We start from the raw sequence: 24,808 nt of genomic DNA, 5'->3' as shown, positions 1-24,808 counted from the left end.
GGACAAGTGCAGACAAAGCAGCCAAGGAGGTTCAAGACAGAGACTCGGTTTGAAGAAACATTTATTGTTATTTACACAAAAACTACTGGACAGATCAACATGATACTTGGTGGAAGGGTGTGATGTGGGTCAGGAAAGAACCCATTGAATTCCCTTATGTATCTATGATTTTTTACGAGATTTTTTAATATTTTTAAAATGTCCCGTGTAATAATTCATGGACCTATTGGAAAAAAATCTGCATATTTAGAGGACTCATATTTAAGAGTGTGTTAAGCTTGACTGAAGTTAGGAGGAGATTTGAGCCTTGGTTGAGGTACATGCTGCACTGAGTTTCATTTTAGATGGAAATCAAATCAAACAGTTACAAAGGGAAGGCAAACTACAAGGAGCACAACATAACCACAAACCTCTTCCAGTCAGGTGACTTGAGGAGGCTTTAACAGATGGATGGATAGACTTCTATTTTCAAATGTGTTTTTTTTTCCCCCACAGTTTTCTTTTGAGAAAAAGCTGGAATGAAAGACAATAAATCATTACATGTTCCACAGTTTCCTGTTTGTTGTAATATACTCACAATCAAACCTAAATACTCTTGAATACAGTTAGTAAACAGAGGTGGAGGCTCCCTTTATGTCCAGCAGGGGTCAGTAGTGCACCTGAAGACCGTGTGCAGACCGGAGGAGCTAATCGTTGATTAGGAAACTGTAGAGCCTCGGCCGCCATGTTGGTTCTACCGAATGCAGAGCGGCGGATCCGGTTGAGCCACAATGGAGATGTTTTCTCCCCGTGACAGTTCCGGTAGCAGCAGGTGATCTGCAGAGTGACGCTGCTCCTCCTCCTCCTCGGTACACACAGTCCTGGACAACCGAACAGAAGGTGAGACATTAACGTGTAACTGTGTGTGACATGGAGCTTTGTGGTTTTCAATTGTGTGTCAATATCAGCTCATTTAGCTCAAAGTGTGTGAGGTTGACATGATGATGATGATGAAGAAGAAGACGGCTAATGTTTGCTAGCTAGTCACATGACTCATCCGCACAAATCGGCTTTACTCTCAACCTTACGTGTGAGTAGTGACAGACACGAAGCTGCTGTCTGTGTGTGAAACATGTCCCAGTCGACGACATGACATTCAAACGTGTTGTCATCGACACGGGGGGGGGAAACAGCGGAGGATTGTTAAAGCCTCGGCGGAGTTAGCTTTAGCTCACCGTGCTAACGCTGCAGGACCTGGACGGTCAGATCACCTGACACCGCGGGTTATGGAGAACACATAAATCCATTCTTCCCTCTGTGGTGTGTGTGTGAATAACATTAGTCTGTGGTTATGATCAGTTAAGCAGAGATGTGTCGGTTCTTGATGTGATGTGGATAATTATGTTAAAACCTGACCGTGTCTCATTCATTCCTTCAGGGATTCTTCAGCACAGAAAGCATCAAGATGGACACCTCCAAACTTCCTAAAATCCGGGATGAGGAGCGAGAAAGCGAGTTTGGATTTGTGCACGGAGTTTCTGGACCAGGTCTGATTTCTAATGTTATTTACATTGTTTAGTCTCACAAGCCACTGAGCTGTAAATCATTTGTTCCACCTGCCTCAGGTCGTCAGGTGTTCATGTATTAAAGCTTGACAGGAAAACACAACAGAGTCCAACGTTTTAGCTGTAAATCCTGAAGTGCCAAAGCAAAACTAACAGAGCTTCTCATAATAAATGAAAAACATGAGACAAAAATAGGGTATGGTCCTAATAAATCAAGTAACAATTCATCGCATTGATACAATAATCTGTGATCGTCATATTATCCCGCACAATGGTCCGTTGCACTGAGATACACTACCGTTCAAAAGTTTGGGGTCACTTAGAAATGTCCTTATTTTTCAAAGAAAAGCACTGTTTTTTTCAATGAAGATAACTTTAAATTAATCAGAAATACACTCTATACATTGTTAATGTGGTAAATGACTATTCTAGGTGGAAAAGTCTGGTTTTTAATGAAATATCTACATAGGTGTATAGAGGCCCATTTCCAGCAACTATCACTCCAGTGTTCTAATGGTACATTGTGTTTGCTAATCGCCTTAGAAGACGAATGGATGATTAGAAAACCCTTGAAAACCCTTGTGCAATTATGTTAGCACAGCTGAAAACTGTTTTGCTGGTGAGAGAAGCTATAAAACTGGCCTTCCTTTGAGCTAGTTGAGTATCTGGAGCATCACATTTGTGGGTTCGATTATACTCTCAAAATGGCCAGAAAAAGAGAATCTTTCATGTGAAACTCGCCAGTCTATTCTTGTTCTTAGAAATGAAGGCTATTCCATGCGAGAAATTGCGAAGAAACTGAAAATTTCCTACAACGGTGTGTACTACTCCCTTCAGAGAACAGCACAAACGGGCTCTAACCAGAGTAGAAAGAGAAGTGGGAGGCCCCGGTGCACAACTCAGCAAGAAGACAAGTATATTAGAGTCTCTAGTTTGAGAAATAGACGCCTCACAGGTCCTCAACTGGCAGCTTCTTTAAATGGTACCCGCAAAACGCCAGTGTCAACGTCTACAGTGAAGAGGCGACTCCGGGATGCTGGCCTTCTAGGCAGAGTGGCAAAGAAAAAGCCATATCCGAGACTGGCCAATAAAAAGAAAAGATTGATATGGGCAAAAGAACACAGACATTGGACAGAGGAAGATTGGAAAAAAGTGTTATGGACAGACGAATCAAAGTTTGAGGTGTTTGGATCACACAGAAGAACATTTGTGAGACGCAGAACAGGTGAAAAGATCCTGGAAGAGTGCCTGACGCCATCTGTCAAGCATGGTGGAGGTAATGTGATGGTCTGGGGCTGCTTTGGTGCTGGTAAAGTGGGAGATTTGTACAAGGTAAAAGGGATTTTAAATAAGGAAGGCTATCACTCCATTTTGCAACGCCATGCCATACCCTGTGGACAGCGCTTGATTGGAGCCAATTTCCTCCAACAACAGGACAATGACCCAAAGCACACCTCCAAATTATGCAAGAACTATTTAGGGAAGAAGCAGGCAGCTGGTATGCTGTCTGTAATGGAGTGGCCAGCGCAGTCACCAGATCTCAACCCCATTGAGCTGTTGTGGGAGCAGCTTGACCGTATGGTACGCAAGAAGTGCCCATCAAGCCAATCCAACTTGTGGGAGGTGCTTCAGGAAGCGTGGGGTGAAATTTCTACAGATTACCTCAACAAATTAACAGCTAGAATGCCAAAGGTCTGCAATGCTGGAATTGCTGCAAATGGAGCATTCTTTGACGAAAGCAAAGTTTGAAGAACAAAATTAATATTTCAAATAAAAATCATTATTTCTAACCTTGTCAATGTCTTGACTATATTTTCTATTCATTTTGCAACTCATTTGATAAATAAAAGTGTGAGTTTTCATGGGAAACACGAAATTGTCTGGGTGACCCCAAACTTTTGAACGGTAGTGTATATTAAAGGGAGTGTGACCATGACATAAACTATTTAAATAAATGTCTGGTAACACACAGATTTATCAGATTGTGATATTTACCATCATATTTTCCAAATCTAAAAGCATCTAGGTTTAAATCCAGTTCACATTGGTGATGGTATAGAACAAATGAATTTCTGTGACATTCTCCATGTAACAAATAAAAAAGCGGAAGTACTCTTTTAAATTTTTTATTTAAATCAAAGAGAAACACATTTTTTTCATCAGTCTGTAAATCATATCACTGTATTAGTCTGTATAATTTTTTATGAAATTGGTCTTTTACATGTTTTAAGCTATAATGTTTCTCATTATTGTCATAATACAATATTTTTCAAGCTGTCTTTTTGAATTTTCCCAAATGCAAAAGAAAAAATATGAAGATAAAAGTTTTAGCATTGTCCAAGTCCAACAGATTCGTTTTTGTGTCAATTTCCAAATTTGTATTAATTAGTATGTTTGTTTTTCGTTTCAAACTAGTGGTGACAGCCACTGCGATGGCAGGAGCAGCCATGTACGAGCTGGTCCGTGTGGGTCACAGTGAGCTGGTGGGAGAAATCATCCGTTTGGAGGGAGACATGGCGACGATCCAGGTCTATGAGGAGACTTGTATCCTTCCCGCTGAAGTATTATGTTTCTCTGTCTTCTCAATACCATGTTATGAACTTCTGTAAATCCATTTCACATAATACATTGAAGACAAGAACAGTGTGTCAAAGTGCTGGCAGTTTGTTTTTCCTAACGTCATGCCACAGCCGGTGTTTCTGTGGGTGACCCGGTCCTGCGAACAGGAAAACCCCTCTCCGTCGAGTTGGGACCGGGAATCATGGGCTCCATCTTTGACGGTATCCAGCGACCTCTAAAAGACATCAATGACCTCACTCAAAGCATCTACATCCCGAGAGGAGTAAACATCAGCGCTCTCAACAGAGATATCAAGTGGGAATTTACCCCTGGCCAGAACCTTAGGGTAAGAAATATATACTTTCAGTTCAAACCTGGATGTCTCTCCTCGATCTCTTCTCACTGACTACACATGATCCTTTCTCCAGGTTGGCAATCACATGACAGGCGGTGATATCTACGGCATGGTTTATGAAAATTCCCTTATTCGGCACAAGCTGATGATTCCACCTCGCAACAGAGGCACCGTCACCTACGTGGCCCCGCCAGGAAACTACGACATTTCTGTGAGTTTTTAATTTTTTGCTGAATCACAGCGCTCTTCTGTTCGATATAAAATTCTACGAAACTAATTTTCTAATCTGATCTTGTTGCATCACAGGATGTGGTTCTAGAGTTGGAATTTGAAAGTGTGAAGGAGAAGTTCACTATGGTGCAGGTGTGGCCAGTGCGACAAATCCGCCCTGTGACAGAGAAACTACCGGCCAATCATCCGCTGCTGACTGGTCAAAGGGTTCTGGACGCGCTGTTCCCGTGAGTCATCGTCTCAAGATAAAATTATGCTCTTGTTTCCCTTTGTAAATGCAGACATTAAACAACTGACCCTCAGTGGTGGAGGCGATAAATCTTGATTTTGCTGTATAAGAAACTTTGCTGTATTTTACTACTAAAAATACTTTTACTACTACTTTAATACTTTATAAATGTATCTTTTCTTTTAGTCTGTCCTTGCAAAGCCATAGTGTTTCTCTAAAGTATGATCACGGTTTCTTTTGATATGTTATTTTTTTCAGATTGTAAAGATTTATTGATATTATTTTTGCGCTGTGTGGTGAAATCTTTACACTGCCTAAATCTGCATGGCTCTCTGTGCTTTATAGCTGCGTGCAGGGCGGCACCACTGCCATACCTGGAGCCTTCGGATGTGGCAAGACGGTGATCTCTCAGTCCTTGTCCAAGTATTCCAACAGTGACGTCATCGTCTATGTCGGTTGCGGAGAGCGTGGAAACGAAATGTCTGAAGTGCTGCGAGATTTCCCTGAGGTTTGTGGATTTCTGCCAAATATATGTACACACATATACACACACACACACACACACATGTACTGTTGAGATACTTTTGAGCCTGAAACAGAATAAATAAGCGAAGAGAAGGAATCACTTTATGTCTAAAGAAAGAAACTGTCCGTTGATATGTCCAGTGATCATGTTCTGTAATAATACGCCGCTCTTGCCCAACAGCTTACTATGGAAGTGGATGGAAAGACTGAGAGCATCATGAAGAGAACAGCACTGGTTGCTAATACATCTAACATGCCTGTGGCTGCCAGAGAGGCTTCTATTTATACAGGTACCAACCCCTTCACATCCACAAAACATTGTTTATTTTTATTGAAAACAGAAATAAAGTCCCTTTCTTATTTCTTTCTAAGCAATGGGTCGTATATAACTTCCTTTGCAGGTATCACATTATCAGAATACTTTCGAGATATGGGTTATAACGTGAGCATGATGGCTGACTCCACGTCTCGATGGGCTGAAGCTCTGAGAGAAATCTCTGGAAGATTGGCTGAGATGCCCGCTGGTAAGTTTATCAGTTACATGTTATAAATTTTAACAGCGAGTAGCTAGGACAGTTTGCAGTGAAACCGTTTCAACTGTGTGTGTGGTCCTCTGCAGACAGCGGTTACCCTGCTTACCTGGGGGCCAGGCTCGCCTCCTTCTACGAGCGGGCTGGACGTGTGAAGTGTCTGGGAAATCCAGAGAGAGAAGGCAGCGTCAGCATCGTCGGAGCGTGAGTCCACTCTTTGTATAAGCAGGGAAAATAAGGTCAACCTCAAAGTTTCATCTTTCTGTTTTATAGTCCTAGCGTCATATAACAAACTAAAAAGGTGAATGATAGGAAATCAAATGTACAAAAACATCAGGTCTTTTTTACTGCATGTTGTATGATTGATTTTGTGTCTGTATGATATCAGTGAAATATAGGGTCTTGAAAATGTCTTTGAATTCCAGATCTCATTTGATTAATTTATTGTTTTTTCCTGTGGAACTTTTTCACGTGAATAAGCAATGTAAGCAGCATAGCATGATAAACTCCGACAATAAAGGTAAATGATAAATTATCAGGCTGAGTCTTCCTTTTATATGTTGACCTCCTCTTAGTGTGTCGCCCCCTGGTGGAGACTTCTCAGATCCTGTCACTTCAGCCACATTGGGAATTGTTCAGGTATGTAATTCTCCCTTCAGTATTTGTTGTTTCCTTCCCTGCACATCACTCTGAGGGAGCGTCAGTATTTGTTGTTTCCTTCCCTGCACATCACTCTGAGGGAGCATCAGTATTTGTTGTTTCCTTCTCTGCAGGTGTTCTGGGGCTTGGACAAAAAGCTGGCCCAGAGAAAACACTTCCCCTCTGTTAACTGGCTGATTAGCTACAGCAAGTACACACGAGCTCTGGATGAATACTACGACAAACATTTCCCTGAGTTCGTCGCTCTCCGTACAAAATCCAAAGAGATTCTACAGGAGGAGGAGGACCTGGCTGAAATCGTGCAGCTCGTGGGAAAGGTTCGGCAGATTATGATTAAATAACACTTGAGAAATTCAGGAAAAAAGATTTATGCAAATTCAGTTAATGCAAAAATGTTTTATTGACAGTCGTGTCAGATCAAAAACTCCCGAGACTTGTCTAGGAGATGTTGCCGGCACTGTTCAATATATATAAACAACATATGGTACCAGATCTGTTTCCCTTCATTAAAGTTTCCCTGATGAAGGTCAGATGCTCAATATGTTTTTAAATATCTTTGTTAAAGTGAAACACAGACATTCTCTACCCACAAAACAGCCAAACTGTTAATGTCATTTCTTCAAATTTTTTCGACAGTTAATCTCTTCATTTCCTGTGTGAAACCAGTGAAGACATTTCTGTCAAAGTTGTAGATTCATTATTTTATTATATTTAATTAATTATGTTAAATTATTTGTATTATTTAAATGGTAAATCAATGGCTCTGAAAATATAAATGGGACTGATCTTCTTGTTATTGTTCACAGGCCTCCCTGGCTGAGAGTGACAAGATCACTCTAGAAGTTGCTAAGCTCATCAAGGACGACTTCCTGCAGCAGAATGGTTATACCCCCTACGACAGGTGAAAACAAAACAACTCACCAACCACATAACATGTATCATTTACAATGTATGAGCTGGCTCTTCCACCTTTTGTATTCTTTTCAAAATAGCAATCCTGGTTTCACAACCGAGGACATAAACTAACTGGTTCAGATTTAAATTCCGTTTAAGGGACGACACACTTTACTACACAGATTATAAATTGGTGGAAACGATAGAAAAAATAATGTGGTTAAGCAAGGTATTGACTTCTTCGTGAGTAGATGTGAAGGGGAGACATCTAAATATCCTTCCTTACATCATAAACTGTGAGCTTCACACATTCTTCTGTCAATACACAGGTTCTGCCCCTTCTACAAAACTGTGGGCATCCTCTCGAACACGATCGCCTTCTACGACCTGGCCCGACACGCGGTGGAGACCACGGCACAGAGCGACAACAAAATCACGTGGGCCATGATCAGGGAGCACATGGGAGAGATCCTTTACAGGATCAGCTCCATGAAGTTCAAGGTACATGACTGTTCCTCGTTTTTACGGAGATGACCACATTTTTTATTTATTTTTTTCATCCTACTTTTCATCACCCATGATAAATAACCTAATCTTTGTGTATGTTCACTGGATTCTTTAGGACCCTGTGAAGGATGGCGAAGTTAAAATCAAAGCAGAGTACGCTCAGCTGCTGGAAGACATGCAGAACGCCTTCCGGACACTGGAGGAATGAGTTTCTCACGTCTTCTCCCTTCTCCCACATACTCAAACCCCAGTGCAGTGCAACATAGTGCAGTTTCAACGGCCCGTGTTCTGAGTGTCTACAAACCTTTGTCTACCTTGGTGTTTATGTCCCCTTAAACATTCCATGACCCGGACAAATTAGTTTTGTTGATCTTTGCTTCATAAAAACAGCACTGGAATCCCCTCGGAGCCCAAACAATATTACAATTGAAGAGCACTTATCGATCACTACTCCATCTCGAGGTGGTTAAAATCAGTGGGCCCCCATCAGGCGCTGCACTTGCACTTAATTACAAGCTGCAACAAAGAGTGGAAAGGGACGTTGTTCTTCCCCCAGATTTGACGGTGATAAAAGCTATAATTATGAATGGGAACATGCACACGGGTAAAGGGACAGATGCACTGAGTGATATCAGGGCGTTAAAAGCATTCTTTCTTCTCTTACCTCCTTAGTGTGATATTGATGTTGTGGAATATATACTTGATATTATGTACAAAAAATGTGAATGGATGATTCTGTTAGAGTTGTGTTGTAACAGATGTCTGACTATTATATTCCTGGTACATTGCTGTTGTGTGAAATAAATGTAAAGTAATGACTGATTTCGTTTGCGTCCAGATTTAATCATGTGCAGAGAAGTTCAGTTTTTATTTCATTCTTAGTGAGATAAATTAATTTGTGTTTGTCTATATTATATTTTAAAAGACAATCTGTTTCCTTTACCTTTTTAAACAGCTGAACATTTTCAAGAGAACCAACCTTCATGAACACACAGATATTTAGGAAATGACTTTCACCTCTAGGTGGCGCACATGTTATGACTGACTATTTACTGACCTACTGAAATTCAGTTTTCCCCATACATTTATTTTTAGTAGCTACAACAAGCATTTTATTTTTTTTAAGTGAAAACACAACCTTTTTGTGTCTGCACTGTCAAATACTTCAAGCAGAAAGTACATAATGTTACATCAACACACTTGCTACCATTGAAATCCTTTAACTACCATTCAGGGGATTAGATATAAGCCCCCAAGACAATGAGGTCATGAGGTCCATCACGTTTATTAATGAAATCAGACTCACAAATTATTTATTATGACAGAAGTTATTTCTTTGCTCTGGCAAACCTTAAAGTGGATGTGAAGCAGATCAATGGACAAAGTTTGACTGATAAATTGATAAATTATAGGGCTGAATTAATGATTTAACACACACAAAAAAAAAGTGATAAAGAAGTGGACCCACATTTTCATAGGTGGATAACACGATTTGTTTTCATGGAGGTTTAAGATGAAAACAGCTGCTCTGTAGAGACACAGTCTGCTGCGTTTCCTCGTCAGTCTTTATTTGTTGCACACACAGCATCTTTGCAGTTTGCTGATGTGTAATGTCCATCATGCAGTTGGCTCAGTCTGTTGTCTACGACTCGCGGCATTAATTCCTCCAAAATAGATTAGAGCCTGTATCTCGGGTTCCGGGCTCCATCAAGACTAATGGAAGTATAACCCTCAGGAGCAAGAGCATCGTTTCTCTGCATTGATTCAATCCATCCAGACTCACACACTGGTGCAGACACCATTCTCACAATATACCAGTTCATAGCTTATAATGCACCTTTTATTCTTTAATTTGTAATGACTGACAGGCAGTGTGTGTGCGTACATGTGAAAAGTGAAGGTTCCATCACTCTCAATCCATAACATTTGCCTTCAAACACAGAATCAACTCAAATTTTGGAGCTTCTGTGCCATTTGGTGCAAGTGAACCCACATTGTCCACTTCAAAGAAGACAATGTTAGTTTAATAACTTTAACTTGTAGTCTATAAAAGTTATTATTGGTCACCCTCTCTCCAATATTGTCCTATAGATGACTCCCGCACCTGCAGCATCAGTTTTATGACTACTTTCTGAAATTCACTGTGTTTTCCTATAGTTCACTGAGTTGTCAGCTCCCATACGGTTTTCAAGTGGTTAAAATCTGCCACTCACCACTATCTGATCTCAATTCCTTTAATCTTCTGCTTCTACTAACAAAAGTTGAATTATTGAGTTTTTATCAACTGGATTCAAGGTCCTGAGTCAGCAAACAAGCTCTGCAAGTGTTCCTGGGTAAGAATCTGAAGTTCTCATAAAACGCGCAGGGTAGCTGGTTTGTGTTCGAGCCTGAGCTCCGAGAGAAAAGACGAACTTTCCTGCTGCAATCACTTATCAGATACACTCATAGTATGCAATGGCTGTAATGTGTAGAAACACAGACTCACAATAGGAGCATTCATGTTTGCTTCAAGTCACAAACACACGCACACACACACACACACACACACACTTACATTGATTTACTGGAGACTTACTCTAACCTTAACCATATTTACTACTTGCTTCGGGAAGTAGTAAATATGGAACACTTACCTTAAACTTATCTCCCCAAAGAAAGACAAGTCCCCATAATGTGAGTGTGTAAACAGATTCAAGTCCCCACAATATGAGAACAACCAGGACCACTCACACACACACACACACACACACACACACACACACACACACACACACACACACACACACACACACACACACACACACACACACACACACATACCCTTCTGGAGTTTTCTGTGTGAGAAGTAAGGTCAGGTTGCCTGTGGGAGGAAATATGATCCCAGTGGGTGGGGCCGCCCTTGGATCATCACTCTCTCTCTCATCTACGAGTGCCTGTCATGTTTCTCATACGCACCCTTGTCCAGCTCAGTGTGGATTATCAGTGGTGCCCATGCAGCTTTAGAACACCTCAACACAGCCCCTCAGCTGTGGGAGGAGGTATGAAAGACTCTCTGGCTCCCTCCGCCTGAATTAAAGCCTAAACTGGTAATTGATTCAAGCTGTAAAGCAGAGGAAGGCTTAGTTTGCTTGAGAACGACTTTTGAATTTTTCAAAGACACGTAAGGACGGTCTAGTCGTCTTTGGACAAGTCAACTGGCAGATGCAACACAATATCAAACCACTTGTCAGGAGGAAGCCAACTTGCCTTCAGTTGGGACACTTCCACCGGGGGAATCCAAGAAAAGAAAACCATCCCACTGCACTGATTCAGTGTCGCCGCAGCACCACCAGAGCAGAAAGCTGCCAATGTTCCTTTTTCAACACAAATGACTGATGAGAAACCAAGAAGCTGTTTTCATTGGTGACGAGGGCTCATCTTCTTGATATATATATTTTTTTATAAAGGTAAGTCAACACAGGAATGGTTTATCTTGGTTTTATGGAGTTGTATTTTGCTTTTAGAATGTTTAAATAGAGTTTATGAAGTGATTGTGGCTAATAATGATGAATATACAGTTTGTAAAAAGTCATGTAAAAGCTGTTTGAATGAAGAAACTAAAACAAACAGATAAAAGATGACTGGAATTATATTTTCTCTCAGTTTATATATTTCTCTCCGTTTACTCCTGAATAGATAAAGGTCAGGATGTGCACAAAAACCCAATAAACCAGACTAAAATAATAATAACCCACACTGACAATAACTCAAGTTCATCTCTGAGTGTTCAGGACCTGGGTTTGCTGGCCCAGATAGTTTGTCCCTGTGGAAACGGTGCCCTTGTTTCAACAAATTACAATTTGAATCTCTTGGGGATGTCACAGGACTGAGAATTTTCTGATTATAGAAATTACTCCTATTTTTATACATTACGGCTGCAGGTTCAGTCCAGTACATGTTTATACTGTAATGTTTTTCTGTGGTTTTACAAATGTCAAATAAAACTAGGGCTACGTTGTAGCACTAACGGGCCCGAGCACACGCATTTTGAAGCCTGTTGCGGTTAGTGGAGAGAGCGATCAATGACCAAGCGCACGTCTCCGCGTTGCATGCGTTTTGCGCACTGTGGCAAGGACAAACGCTTCACTTCCTGCGTCCGTCACGCGATGTCGATCCTTGCCTGCTAATTGCTCATTACGGTCCACGCTATCAATTGCACATCACACTGTGAAAATTTTATGTAAATCAAATGATAGTTGTAAAACAAAGCTTACTTCCTGTTGCCAGACTAATAGATCTGTTCAAGTAGGGGCTCTGATGTAGTGTGAGCAATTTTGTGTCAATTGGACAATGTTACAACAACTTAATTATCACACTGATCAGTAAAAAAATTTAATTAAATAAAATTTAATTGAAATAAAAAAATTAGATAAAATCCATCCATCCCAAAAAAAAAATACGGACAGACAGACGGACGAAAATCCGTCCGTCTGTCCGTCCCAAAAAAAAAAAATACGGTCAGACAGACGGACGAAAAAAAAAAAGAAAAATAATAATCCGTCCGTCTGTCCGTCCAAAAAAATAATAAAATACGGACAGACAGACGGACGAAAGTAACTAAATGTACGAAAGTAACTAAAAAGTAACTAAAAGTACAAAAGTAACTAAAAAGTAACTAAAAGTACGAGAGTAACTAAAAAGTAACTAAAAGTACGAAAGTAACTAAAAAGTAACTAAAAGTACAAAAGTAACTAAAAGTACGAAAGTAACTAAAAAGTAACTAAAATTACAAAAGTAACTAAAAGTACAAAAGTAACTAAAAAGTAACTAAAAGTACAAAAGTAACTAAAATTACAAAAGTAACTAAAAAGTAACTAAAAGTACGAAAGTAACTAAAAAGTAACTAAAAGTACAAAAGTAACTAAAAGTACAAAAGTAACTAAAAAGTAACTAAAAGTACGAAAGTAACTAAAAAGTAACTAAAATTACAAAAGTAACTAAAAGTACAAAAGTAACTAAAAAGTAACTAAAATTACAAAAGTAACTAAAAAGTAACTAAAAGTACGAAAGTAACTAAAAAGTAACTAAAAGTACAAAAGTAACTAAAAGTACAAAAGTAACTAAAAAGTAACTAAAAGTACGAGAGTAACTAAAAAGTAACTAAAAGTACGAAAGTAACTAAAAAGTAACTAAAAGTACAAAAGTAACTAAAAGTACAAAAGTAACTAAAAAGTAACTAAAAGTACGAAAGTAACTAAAAAGTAACTAAAATTACAAAAGTAACTAAAAGTACAAAAGTAACTAAAAAGTAACTAAAATTACAAAAGTAACTAAAATTACAAAAGTAACTAAAAAGTAACTAAAAGTACGAAAGTAACTAAAAAGTAACTAAAAGTACAAAAGTAACTAAAAGTACAAAAGTAACTAAAAAGTAACTAAAAGTACAAAAGTAACTAAAAAGTAACTAAAAGTACGAAAGTAACTAAAAAGTAACTAAAATTACAAAATAACTAAAATTACAAAAGTAACTAAAAAGTAACTAAAAGTACGAAAGTAACTAAAAAGTAACTAAAAGTACGAAAGTAACTAAAAAGTAACTAAAAGTACAAAAGTAACTAAAAAGTAACTAAAAGTACGAAAGTAACTAAAAGTACAAAAGTAACTAAAAAGTAACTAAAAGTACAAAAGTAACTAAAAGTACGAAAGTAACTAGAAAGTAACTAAAAGTACAAAAGTAACTAAAAAGTAACTAAAAGTACAAAAGTAACTAAAAGTACGAAAGTAACTAAAAAGTAACTAAAAGTACGAAAGTAACGAAAAGTAACGAAAAGTAACAAAGTAACGAAAAGTAACGAAAAGTAACAAAGTAACGAAAAGTAATGAAAAGTAACAAAGTAACTAAAAGTAACGACAAGTAACGACAAGTAACGAAAAGTAACGAAAAGTTACGTAAAGTAACGTAACGTAGGTGGCGCTATGACCCTGAACTAATATTAATATATGGATGTGTTCAGGTCAGGATTGTGATCATAGGTCAGTAGTTCAGAGCCGGTTGGATAATGCAGAGTGGATTTACAAAGTACTTCCTGTTTCATGGCGAATCAGTAGGTGGCGCTATGACACTGAGGAAATATTGACACATAGAGCTGTTCAGGCTTGGTCTCTGATCATGAGACATCAGTTTGGCGGTGATAGGACAATGCACACTGGACTTATGACAACATCGTCTCCTTTGGCGAAGGATGAACCTTCGCCGCACCTCAATGTTTACACGGTTTGAGGAAATGTCACAATTCTGACCATGATCCAATGACTTGACTGAGCTCTTTTGAGCTGTATATTGTAAAGCAGCCAGGAGCAGTTCATCAAAGTAAAAACATGTAACTTCCTGTAGCCAGCAGGTGGCGCTGTGATTTTAAGTCAAGATTTCTGTGTAGATGTCACCAGGCCGGGACTCTTGTCTAGTTTGGAACTCGATTGGAACAAATATGTCAGAGATACAGAACCTCATGTTTTGATGGCGTGTAATCAAACTTTGATGCCACGCCACGGTCACACCGTGTGACGAAAAATCGATCTTTGAGTTAGTTTTTATCTCCATCTTGTTTAAATGACACTCATCTCAATATGAAGTTGATCTGATGAAAGCCCTACGACAAGTTCGTCAAAGTAAAAATGTGAAAATGGCTAAAATGGCCACTAAAGTAAAAATGGCGGGCTTCCTGTTTGGTCTAGCATATCTATCCAAGAGACTTATTTGTTTGTTATGAGAAGACACATGTCCCTAATGGTTTTTTGTACATGTCCGCAACTCGTGGTGCCGGGGCTGCCCTTTAGGGGGCGCTAGTCAGTTATTTTGCCACGCCCATTCCTTAAAACCATATGAATGTCTGCAGGGGGGGGCTGTTGCTATACAAATGTAGTTTGAGGGAGATAGACCCATGAACATGGAAGTTACAGCAATTTCGTGTGTCACAGCGAGTCAATGAACTTTAACGCCACGCCATTAATATGGCGTTTAACGAAAAGTCACAGTAATGTTATGCTTACATTATCAATGTCTTAAGACCCTTTTGACAGAGGTTTGACATGGCTGCGGTCAGTAGATGAGGAGGAATACTTCCAAGTGTAAGACATGCAAAAAACAAGACATTTCCTGTTGCCACCAGGGGGCGCTGTGTTTTTAAGTCATGATTTCTGTGTAGATGTCATCAGGCCGGGACTTTTGTCTTACATGTCTAGTTTGGACTCGATTCGACCAAATATGTCCGAGATACAGAACCTCGTGTTTTGATGGCGTGTAATCAAACTTTGACGCCATGCCACGGTCACACCGTGTGACGAAAAATCGATCTTTGAGTTAGTTTTTATCTCCATCTTGTTTAAATGACACTCATCTCAATATGAAGTTGATCTGATGAAAGCCCTGGGACAAGTACATCAAAGTAAAAATGTGGAAAATGGCCAATATGGCCACTAAAGTCAAAATGGCGGGCTTCCTGTTGCTTTTTTCCCATTGCACCTCTGACCTTTTTTGTTTGTCTTGTCATGATACACCTGGGCTACGATTTTTGTGAAGATCGGTGAAAGCTAACTGAGGGGCTTTTCCTTAGATGGCGCTGTTGAGCCATTTTTCCACGCCCATTTCAAATTACTCCAGAATACAATTACTTTTTGGGGTTTTGAATTCCCAGCAAACTTTGGTTTGAGCGTGTCTAGGCCCTGAAAAAGCCCCAAAAGGGAAATACAAATCCTTCGAAATACAATAGGGCCTCCCACCGGAGGTGCTCGGGCCCTAACTAGGGCTACGTTGTAGCACTAACGGGCCCGAGCACAGGCATTTTGAAGCCTGTTGCGGTTAGTGGAGAGAGCGATCAATGACCAAGCGCATGTCTTCGCGTTGCATGCGTTTTGCGCACTGCGGCAAGGACAAACGCTTCACTTCCTGCGTCTGTCAGGCGATGTCGATCCTTGCCTGCTAATTACTCATTACGGTCCACGCTATCAATTGCACATCACACTGTGAAAATTTTATGTAAATCGAATGATAGTTGTAAAACAAAGCTTACTTCCTGTTGCCAGTAGGTGGCGCCATCACTATTATTACATACAGACTAATAGATCTGTTCAAGTAGGGGCTCTGATGTAGCGTGAGCAATTTTGTGTCAATTGGACAATGTTACAACAACTTAATCACATCGATCACACTAATCACACTGATCAGTAGGTGGCGCTATGACCCTGCACTAATATTAATATATGAAAAAAAAAAGTAATACGGACAGACAGACGGACGGAAAAATAAAAAATAAATAAAATCCATCCGTCTGTCCGTCCCAAAAAAAAATTATACGGACAGACAGACAGACGTCCGTCCGTCTGTCCGTCCGTCCGTCCGTCCCCAAAAAAAATACGGACAGACAGACAGACGAATAAAATAAAATAAAATAAAAAATAAATAAAATCCATCCGTCTGTCCGTCCCAAAAAAAAATTATACGGACAGACAGACGTCCGTCCGTCTGTCTGTCCGTCCGTCCGTCCGTCCCCAAAAAAAATACGGACAGACAGACAGACGAATAAAATAAAATAAAATAAAATAAAATAAAATAAAATAAAATAAAATAAAATAAAATCCGTCCATCTGTCCGTCCCAAAAAAAAAGTAATACGGACAGACAGACGTCCGTCCGTCAGTCTGTCGTCCAAAAAAATAAAAAAAGGGACAGTTATAGATCGTGTGTGTGTGTTTTTGTGTTATAGATTCTGTCAGTACATTTCCATAGATATGTTCCCTGCACTAATAGTTTGTTGTAATGGTGTAGTTCATTTGTTCATCGCTCCAGAGAACGAAGTTGCCCTGTGAACTTCAGGAAGCCATAATGAAATGGGAGAAGTTAAAGCCTCCGGAGCCAGATGATCCCATGTGCTGCTGCGAGTGTGATATCTACCAGTACGGATGCTGCTGTGACTGTGAAGATCTGGACGAGGCCTTTAACAGGTTAGAAGAAGTATGACCTTTAATGCGACACAAAAGGGTCACAAGGTGATTTACAGACATCAAATACAATTTAGATGCAATTCTCAATATCATATTTTAGCCATAATTGTTCCAAAAGCTAAAAAAAGTACTTGTTAGAATAAAACCATGTAAATAACCATGCATGGTGATTATGACAGATGAGTGACAGCATCAGTTGCAGCAGGTCAGTTTACAGCAGGGGTGCCCACACTTTATAGGCTTGTGAGCTACTCTTGAAATGACCAGCTCAACAAGATCTACCGACCAAATAATGTTGGTATCCACCGCCGCCACGCCCCCCCCCACCCCCTGTAACAACTGAAGGTTACGCTACATTGTTTCAAAATCAATTAAGAGATTTATTAATAAACTAAAGGTAACATGGAGCTATAGTTGTAACTCTTACTTAAATTACTATGTACAGTAGGCTCTCTCTCAAAGTTCTTTGCTTTTAGCTGTAAAATAGTTTGTAGTTCCAGTCCATGTGTAGAAAACGCAGGTGTGATCTCTCTGTCCCTCTCTCATAGATTCAGACTATCCATTCACTTCCCTGCATGTAAAAAGCACAAGAAGCAATCGAGCTAAGAAACCAAACTAACCAATAGAGCTGTAAACTTTACAGCACCACAGGAAACATTGCACATGGGAGATTTTTTGTGAACAAGCTCAGCTAAAATATCCTTTGGGATAATGTGGGTCACATATCTCTGACTCGGTTATTTTGGGCATCAAGGACTTAAAGGTTTTGGAATCCCTGCTTGAGTACAATAAAATTCAGGCCGAGTGAAGAAATGTCCCAGGGCCCCAGATCCTTCTGAGACTTCATGACTCCATGTTGCAATGTACTTAATCATAAATTAAACAAAAGCTAAATATTAAAATTACAGGGTCTGACCCTTAAGAATAGGAAACAACTTATGTGATATTCCTCATATCATCTTATTAGTTTGATCAATGAAAAAAGCAAGTGAATTAGCATCATTCCTAATTAAGTTTTTTTATTTTCAAGTGTTTGTAACTCTGCCTGAATGTGTGCGCTGCAGGTGGCTGAGACACAAACCCCCTCACAGCAGATGTCACTCTCCTGTTCTCGGGGCCCTGATTGACAACCTGGAGATCTCCATGATCCCGGCCCTGGTGCTGCTGCCTCTGCTGCTCCGGGCCGCAGCGCTGCACTACCTGCTGGGCATCATCATCCTGACAGCTCTGCCCAGCCTGGTCCTCTGGTACTACTACGCCACGCACCGCAAGAGGAGACGCACCCTCTTCTTCCTCACTCTGGCACTGTTCTCTCTGGCCTACATGTATTACCTCTTCATCACAGAGATTCTACCGCGTGGGGACGTCAGCCATCTGCAGCTGTGCACTGTGACTGCTGGGATGATCCTCACCATCGGATCTCTCATTCACACCAAGAGAGGCCTAGGGTTTCACACCACCTCCTATCACAGCCAGAGTGAGGAGGTTAACAAGGACTCTACACATCTTAATGGATCCATCCAATCAGCGGCCTCCTCCTCCTCTCCTCCTGCCCTGACAGAAAAGTGGAACAGATGCTCTGTGTGCAAAACAATGCGACCCCCGCGGGCCGGACACTGTCGAACCTGTGGATCCTGCGTCAAGCGTCTGGACCACCACTGTGTCTGGTGGGTTGGATTTGATATTATAACATCTTTATACTTCTTTGAATTGTACATTCACACCACATCATGAAAGTGAATATTGAATTATGACAGATTAGATAACTGCCCTGTAATTACACAACAACGTTCATGTCTTAAGCAAAGACTCCTACTGTACCCATTGGTTTCCTCAGGGCCTTGCACAGACATTTTGGGGAGCGGGGGCTCAAGTGAAAAACTCTGTGCATCCAAAGATTGATTTTTAAATGGAAACTGCTCCCAGCAAAAATGTCTTGAAATGTAAACTTGAACTAGAAAACTGGTAAGCTGGGATCTGTCTCAGGCCAACCAGGAAGACAGGGTGTCTATTTGTTTGTGAGCTTTATCAGACACTTTCCTGAACTGCACACTGCCAAGAACATTAAAGATGATGATGTCAGTTTTATAAATCTCTTTATACCTCATGCACAGTTTCTGAATTGTTTCATTGTCTGCAATAGACTTACAACCTCAAAGACAAAAGAATAAAATGTATATATGATGTTAATCTTCCTGTTTATTATTCACATTTACTATATAGATAGAAACTCCAGAACCAACCATGATATACTGTGAGTATACTGAATCTATTACCACCAAACTAGAATAACCCACATGATAGTCTGGACCAGGAAATATTCAATAGTCTTTCAAATGTAAACTTCAAATACTACATCTACTGAGTTATTTTAAATACAGCAGGTATATGGAGCCAACATATCCAGGTCAGCTTGGGTCTCACAGATCTTTGTCTTGTGGGTCTGTGTTGTGTTTGTGTGTTTGTGTGTTTGTGTTGAGGTGTTGCAGGATAAACAGCTGTGTCGGACAGGCAAACCACCGCAGTTTCCTGCTGACCCTCTTGGTGTTCGTGCTGACCTCTCTGTATGGGATCAGTTTGGTGCTTTGCAGCATCTGTCCTCGGCAGTATGTCATGACGGCTCTCTTCTACTGCCCCGGTGTCTACAGCCAGTCCAGGTACAGCACTCTATATATCATAAATACATGTTTATGTATCATATCTTCTGTCTCATCCCAACAACTACATCAGAAGTCCACATTGAAAAAGTTCACCAAATTAATATAAACACAAAAATTGACTTTACTTGTTGCTATTAGATAATAGGTATGATATGATGATATTAGTAGAATTTGTAAGGACATATATTCTACTGCCTCGTCTTTGATACATTGATGTATTAGAGTCATCAGTATTTGATTGTGGGAAACAGTTAAAAGAAGGCTCTATTTGGAAATTTTTGACTACTTATTTAAATGTTGTCCATGTTTTGAGGCAATTTAATTTGAAGTCAGAGCCTTTGGAACGGCTGTCAAAAAATACAATTAACTCAAAACACATATTTTCAACTTGTGTCTTTGTTAAAATACTGTCAAGTCAAGTATCGTAACGTGACGTGACGTGACGTGACGTGACGTGACGTGACGTGACGTGACGTGACGTAACGTGAAGTAACGTGAAGTAACGAAAGTAACGTGAAGTAACGTGAAGTAACGTGAAGTAACGTAAAGTAACATGAAGTAACGTAAAGTAACGTAACGTAACGTAACGTAATGTGAAGTAACGTAAAGAAATGTAACGTAATGTAACGTAACGTAACGTAACGTAATATAATTTTTCCTCTTTATAGATGTTTTTTTTCATTATAAATTCATTATTAATCTTTCCTCCCTCCTCTTTTATAACGTGCTTTTCAAATGAAAATGGGCCAATGGTTTATTTGTAACGAGAAAAACTTTTTTCTTAAAACAAAATACTTTTTTATGCTTTAATCTTGCACTCATCATTTCTTTGTTTTCACAGCTCAGCACTTTGCTTCACGTGTGCGTGGTACAGCAGCATTGTAACAGGTGGACTGCTTTACCTCTTAGTGGTGCAAGTTATAAATATCAGCTTCAACGTGACGGAGCGGGAGGCTCAGCTGGCTCTGAGGAACAAAACGGGCCAGAGCCGCCTGTGGGGACTCGTCATCGACACAGGAGAGTATTCTCATGGCTTCTGTCAGAACTGGGTTGAGTTCCTCACCATGACAGACGCTTCAGTCTCTCCTCGCTCCAGCCTCACTGACTTGGTCTAGTTTCACTTTATACTTTATCCTGATCACAGACTGTTAATGCAGCATGTCTGAAGAACTTCATCTCTAGTATTTCCTTGGATTTATCAGCTGATGACTTCCAATGCTCACTGCATTTCACCCTCTTTGATATCAAACATCACAAACTGTCTTTAACTCTGAAATAAGTTGCAGGGGAATTATCAAGTGATGGTGAGTGTTAACTGTTTAAAAAGGTACACACTACATGTTTGTTGAATTGTCTCTTTATGAAATGAAGCTGCAGGCACTGCCATGTTATTTTACATATGTCTGTACCTGCACAAATTGAACATATCATCTGCTGTCTGACTGATTTCTATTTTGACAACTTGTCTGTTTGAAAATGAAATAGGAAAATAATAAAAAAATATTGCAGTAAATGAGGTGTGACTCTGTGAGGTTCAAGACGTAAGAAGAACAACGTGCAGCTCTGGTCGTTACATGTCAGGAAACAAAACTGCTGGATGGAAGGAGACTGGAGAAATAATATATATTCACAAACATCTACGATATGAATAGTAATAGAATTAAAGGGTCACCCCAGAGAAAAGGCCATGATATGAATAATTTTCATTTCAGTAAGTTGTCTCCTTGTCCTCTTTCAGCCACAACTATACTTAGTCAGGCTCAGTTCTGATTCTGCTGCTCTGTCAACTAAATGCACCAAACAACATGACTTCAGTTTTTTTACAATTGCTCATCTAAATGTGTTAACGTGATCATCTGTAATAGTTATTAGCACAAGGATGCACATGCAGCCATGTTACCGTCTCCTGCAGGCTCATTTTATGATCCTCCTCCTGAATAATCTATGGCATTTTTTCCATCTTTATTCAAGTGAGTGGTCTTTCAGTTTTTGAGGACGACTGAAAAAAAACTCCCATAGATGTCACCCAGTGGAAACGCTGGGTAGACTTGACTTCATATCCCGTCCTGTCACTCCCACATGGTTGGTGGGAGTAGAGTCACAACTTCCTGGAGCGGTTTCGTTCATCTTCACTGTACGACTGATACAATCTGCTTTTATTTACTTCATTTCTCTCTGCACTCCCTTAATCTAATGGTGTTTGTCCATCGCTCTCTTATAGAGTGAGTGGTTCTCCTATTGCACTGCCCAGACCTTCAAATTAAAAGACGTGCAGGACCTGCTTATATAAATAATCAACTGCAGATACTATTTATTTATAATCGGATGAATGCAATTATCCTGCCTATTGTAATGTGTAATATTTACATTTCTGATACAATAATACTGCAAACTAAACAGTACTCTCCTGCAGTGTCTCCCCGCACACACTGTCCATTATTTCTCATTATTAACTATCTTAATGCACATCTTGGGGAGAGCAATCGATCAAACTGTTTAAATCAATACATTTCCTCCATTTAAAATCACTCAACTCAAAGGTTTACATGGCGTCTCCACTCCCCCATAATTTCCTGCCAGTGGCTCCAGAGTTCATTCGGTAGAAATGGTCTCTCCCCTGGTGCCACCCTCAGGACAATCAGTGCATTCCACCTTGTAGTGCTCTCTGGTAGTGCTCTAAAGTTGTTGTGAAGAGGTCATATGATCTCTGTAATTAGTGTTGTATGACTTCACGATACACTCATTGAGATGCAGCTTAATGACAGCATTGTGCTGTATAACAAAATAAACTGGACACAGTCATTTATCCTCTTTTAACCCCATGAATTATAACTCAGTGAGTCAAAGTGCCTCCTCTGTGCTACACAAATCAAGTTTTATGTATTAAGTATTACTATTACTTTTAATTTGTTCATGTGTGTTGTATTCAGTGCCACAGATACAGTTGTTGGTTTATCTCAGAGGGGCCGGTCACATGTGAAAATCTGAGAATGCAAGTCTTCACTCTCTTCTTAATTCTGTAATAGAAGATTTAACAGAGATAAAACATATTCAGTTCTCATTATCGTTCCCCATGTGAGTAACCTACAGCCAAACGTCACTATAACATCTGGTTAGTTTTTAGAATTTAGTGGCAGAGCCTAAAGACGATGGTGACCTCAGTTTTCTTTCTGCAATGCTTTGGTTCACTACAACACAAAGCGACAACCACTGGTCACACTGCAATGAAATGTGGTATGATCATATATCAGATTACTAAAGGTCATTTTTTATTATTGAGTCTCACATTCAGTTGAATATTTTCTCTTTTCCAACACGTTTATCCGTGACCATCTTGAAAACTATGGAATCAACACTGAATTTGCTGTTGATGCCTCTGTGGCTCTCTTTGTTTTTACTAAGCATTTCCGATGATCATCAACATGACATTTCACACATGGCTCAAGAGTAAACACATCCATGATCTGTCCTCTAGCGCCACCCTCAGGCCAACATATAATCCTAACAACAACACAAATCTCATTGGCTTCACCGGCAGAATCAGCAAATTGAACTATAAACTCTCTATCTGTTGTGCAACCCTGAGGCTACACTACTTTTATAGCTTTACTGGTAGAGCTGTAAGGATATATTATTACATGCTATATGTGTTTCATGTCATATTTTAATGTGTTTGTTTGTGCGTGTGTGAGTGTGAGTGCGTGTGCTATTGCTGTGGGCAATGGGCTGTTAACAAAATATTCAGTCCAATTTTCTCTGTGATGATTTACAGTATGATTAACAGTTATATCATCAATATATTTGATTGTTGGTCGGTTTATAAGGAAGATTACACAAAAACAACTGAACGGATGTCCAGGGAACTTGGTCGAAGGATGTGATATGGGTCAGGGAGGAACCCATTCAATTATGATTAGGATCGGGGACAGATACAGGATTTTCTTTCACTTTCTTTCACATTGTGAATTAGGGCATTATTCACCATTTTCAGTTTTTCCAGGAACTAATTCATGGATCATGATGAAAAGTACTGACATATTTAGGAAACTGATATCTATGAGTGTGTGAAATTTGGTGCAGTTTAATTAAATTTAAGGGGACTGTTGAGTATGCGCTCTACAGAGATTCGGATATTGTCGGATAGTGGCAGTTGAAGAATTTTTCTAAATCATGGGCAATAACCACAATTTACACATGTTCCTAAATCAGTAAGACGCATATTTAAGTCGTTCTTTGTTTATTGTTCGCTCTACTATTTAGAAAAATTGTCCCAAGCACATTGTGTACTTCAGAGAAACTTAGAAAATAAAAGTTCTGAACAAATTGTCATATTTATTGTTAGTAAGTGACTACTAACAGGACATGGGCACTTTATGTGGCCAATCAGATTTCAGCTGGGGCCAGTGCCCCCCTGGCTCCACCCCTGTCACGCCTTTTATGGACCAAGTCAGATACATTTTTCCTAGACGTCAGAGACAAAATTTATGACTGCTACACTTTGTCCCACTTGTTAGAAATAATAACAGAATTATCCATTAACTGGTAGGAAATGGCTGATCATCCATCATCATTATATATATGATTTGGTTGCAGTTATACTGAGTTGAAATCCAATACTGTCTAATTCAACTGATTTCATTCATCATAAAGAGCCTTGGATGTTTATCTACTTTCACTTGTTAATGAATTGTTAGACATATAAGACAACTGCTCATTCAGACTTTTGATGTGGTGAAACCAGAAGGCCAGCAGTGGAGAAAAATAGATTGGGATTATGTGTGAAGTTGGAATAACAGAATGATTAGTAATTTTTATCATTTTGACACCATGGTATGAACTACTTTCCACCCCACAGGAACTATTCACTTTCTGACAGGCTTACCTGTTGGAACTGGCAAGGTATGTACTGTAGGTTGGAGGAATCTTTTTGCTGTGGCATGTGTCTGCCTGCACTGGTCTGATTCCAGTTCATTACACTAATTCATCTCATCAGCCCTCCTGCTCCAGGATTCATTTTTCAAAGTGTGCAGCAGCCGACCTCCTTAAAACTGATCAGAAAAACAGGCAAACCTGTTAATGTTGAAAACATTTTCTACTTCTCTAAATTACAGTTTAATCAAGGTCCTTTGATTTAAA

The 24,808-nt window shown here is 39.6% G+C and overlaps 2 protein-coding genes across 3 annotated transcripts; both read left to right on the top strand.

Annotated features, from left to right (window-relative positions):
- Positions 1 to 795: 795 nt before the first annotated feature.
- On the top strand, positions 796 to 8,849 carry LOC117774902 (V-type proton ATPase catalytic subunit A-like). 2 transcript variants are annotated; one of them, XM_034607602.1, is made up of 15 exons: positions 796 to 879; positions 1,418 to 1,526; positions 3,960 to 4,088; positions 4,235 to 4,449; positions 4,532 to 4,669; positions 4,765 to 4,916; positions 5,264 to 5,426; positions 5,625 to 5,733; positions 5,845 to 5,967; positions 6,063 to 6,177; positions 6,549 to 6,612; positions 6,747 to 6,950; positions 7,440 to 7,534; positions 7,857 to 8,028; positions 8,150 to 8,849. In XM_034607602.1, exons 2-15 carry the CDS (start codon positions 1,445 to 1,447, stop codon positions 8,240 to 8,242), a joined length of 1,854 nt encoding a protein of 617 aa, XP_034463493.1. In that variant the 5' UTR covers positions 796 to 879; positions 1,418 to 1,444; the 3' UTR covers positions 8,243 to 8,849. The 2 variants fall into 2 exon arrangements, with proteins under 2 accessions (XP_034463493.1, XP_034463492.1); XM_034607601.1 differs by lacking the exon at positions 796 to 879 and adding an exon at positions 1,013 to 1,069.
- A 2,255-nt stretch (positions 8,850 to 11,104) lies between these two features.
- On the top strand, positions 11,105 to 21,189 carry LOC117774893 (palmitoyltransferase ZDHHC23-like). Its single transcript, XM_034607590.1, has 5 exons — positions 11,105 to 11,480; positions 16,858 to 17,012; positions 18,077 to 18,679; positions 19,502 to 19,669; positions 20,514 to 21,189. The coding sequence occupies exons 2-5, from the start codon at positions 16,894 to 16,896 to the stop codon at positions 20,785 to 20,787; spliced, it is 1,164 nt and encodes a 387-aa protein (XP_034463481.1). The 5' UTR covers positions 11,105 to 11,480; positions 16,858 to 16,893; the 3' UTR covers positions 20,788 to 21,189.
- Positions 21,190 to 24,808: the final 3,619 nt, after the last annotated feature.

This window comes from Hippoglossus hippoglossus, chromosome 14 (genome assembly GCF_009819705.1).
Source record: "Hippoglossus hippoglossus isolate fHipHip1 chromosome 14, fHipHip1.pri, whole genome shotgun sequence".
Taxonomy (NCBI): domain Eukaryota; kingdom Metazoa; phylum Chordata; class Actinopteri; order Pleuronectiformes; family Pleuronectidae; genus Hippoglossus; species Hippoglossus hippoglossus.
Note: the sequence above shows the minus strand (reverse complement) of the source record. Positions and strands in the feature narration are given on the sequence as shown.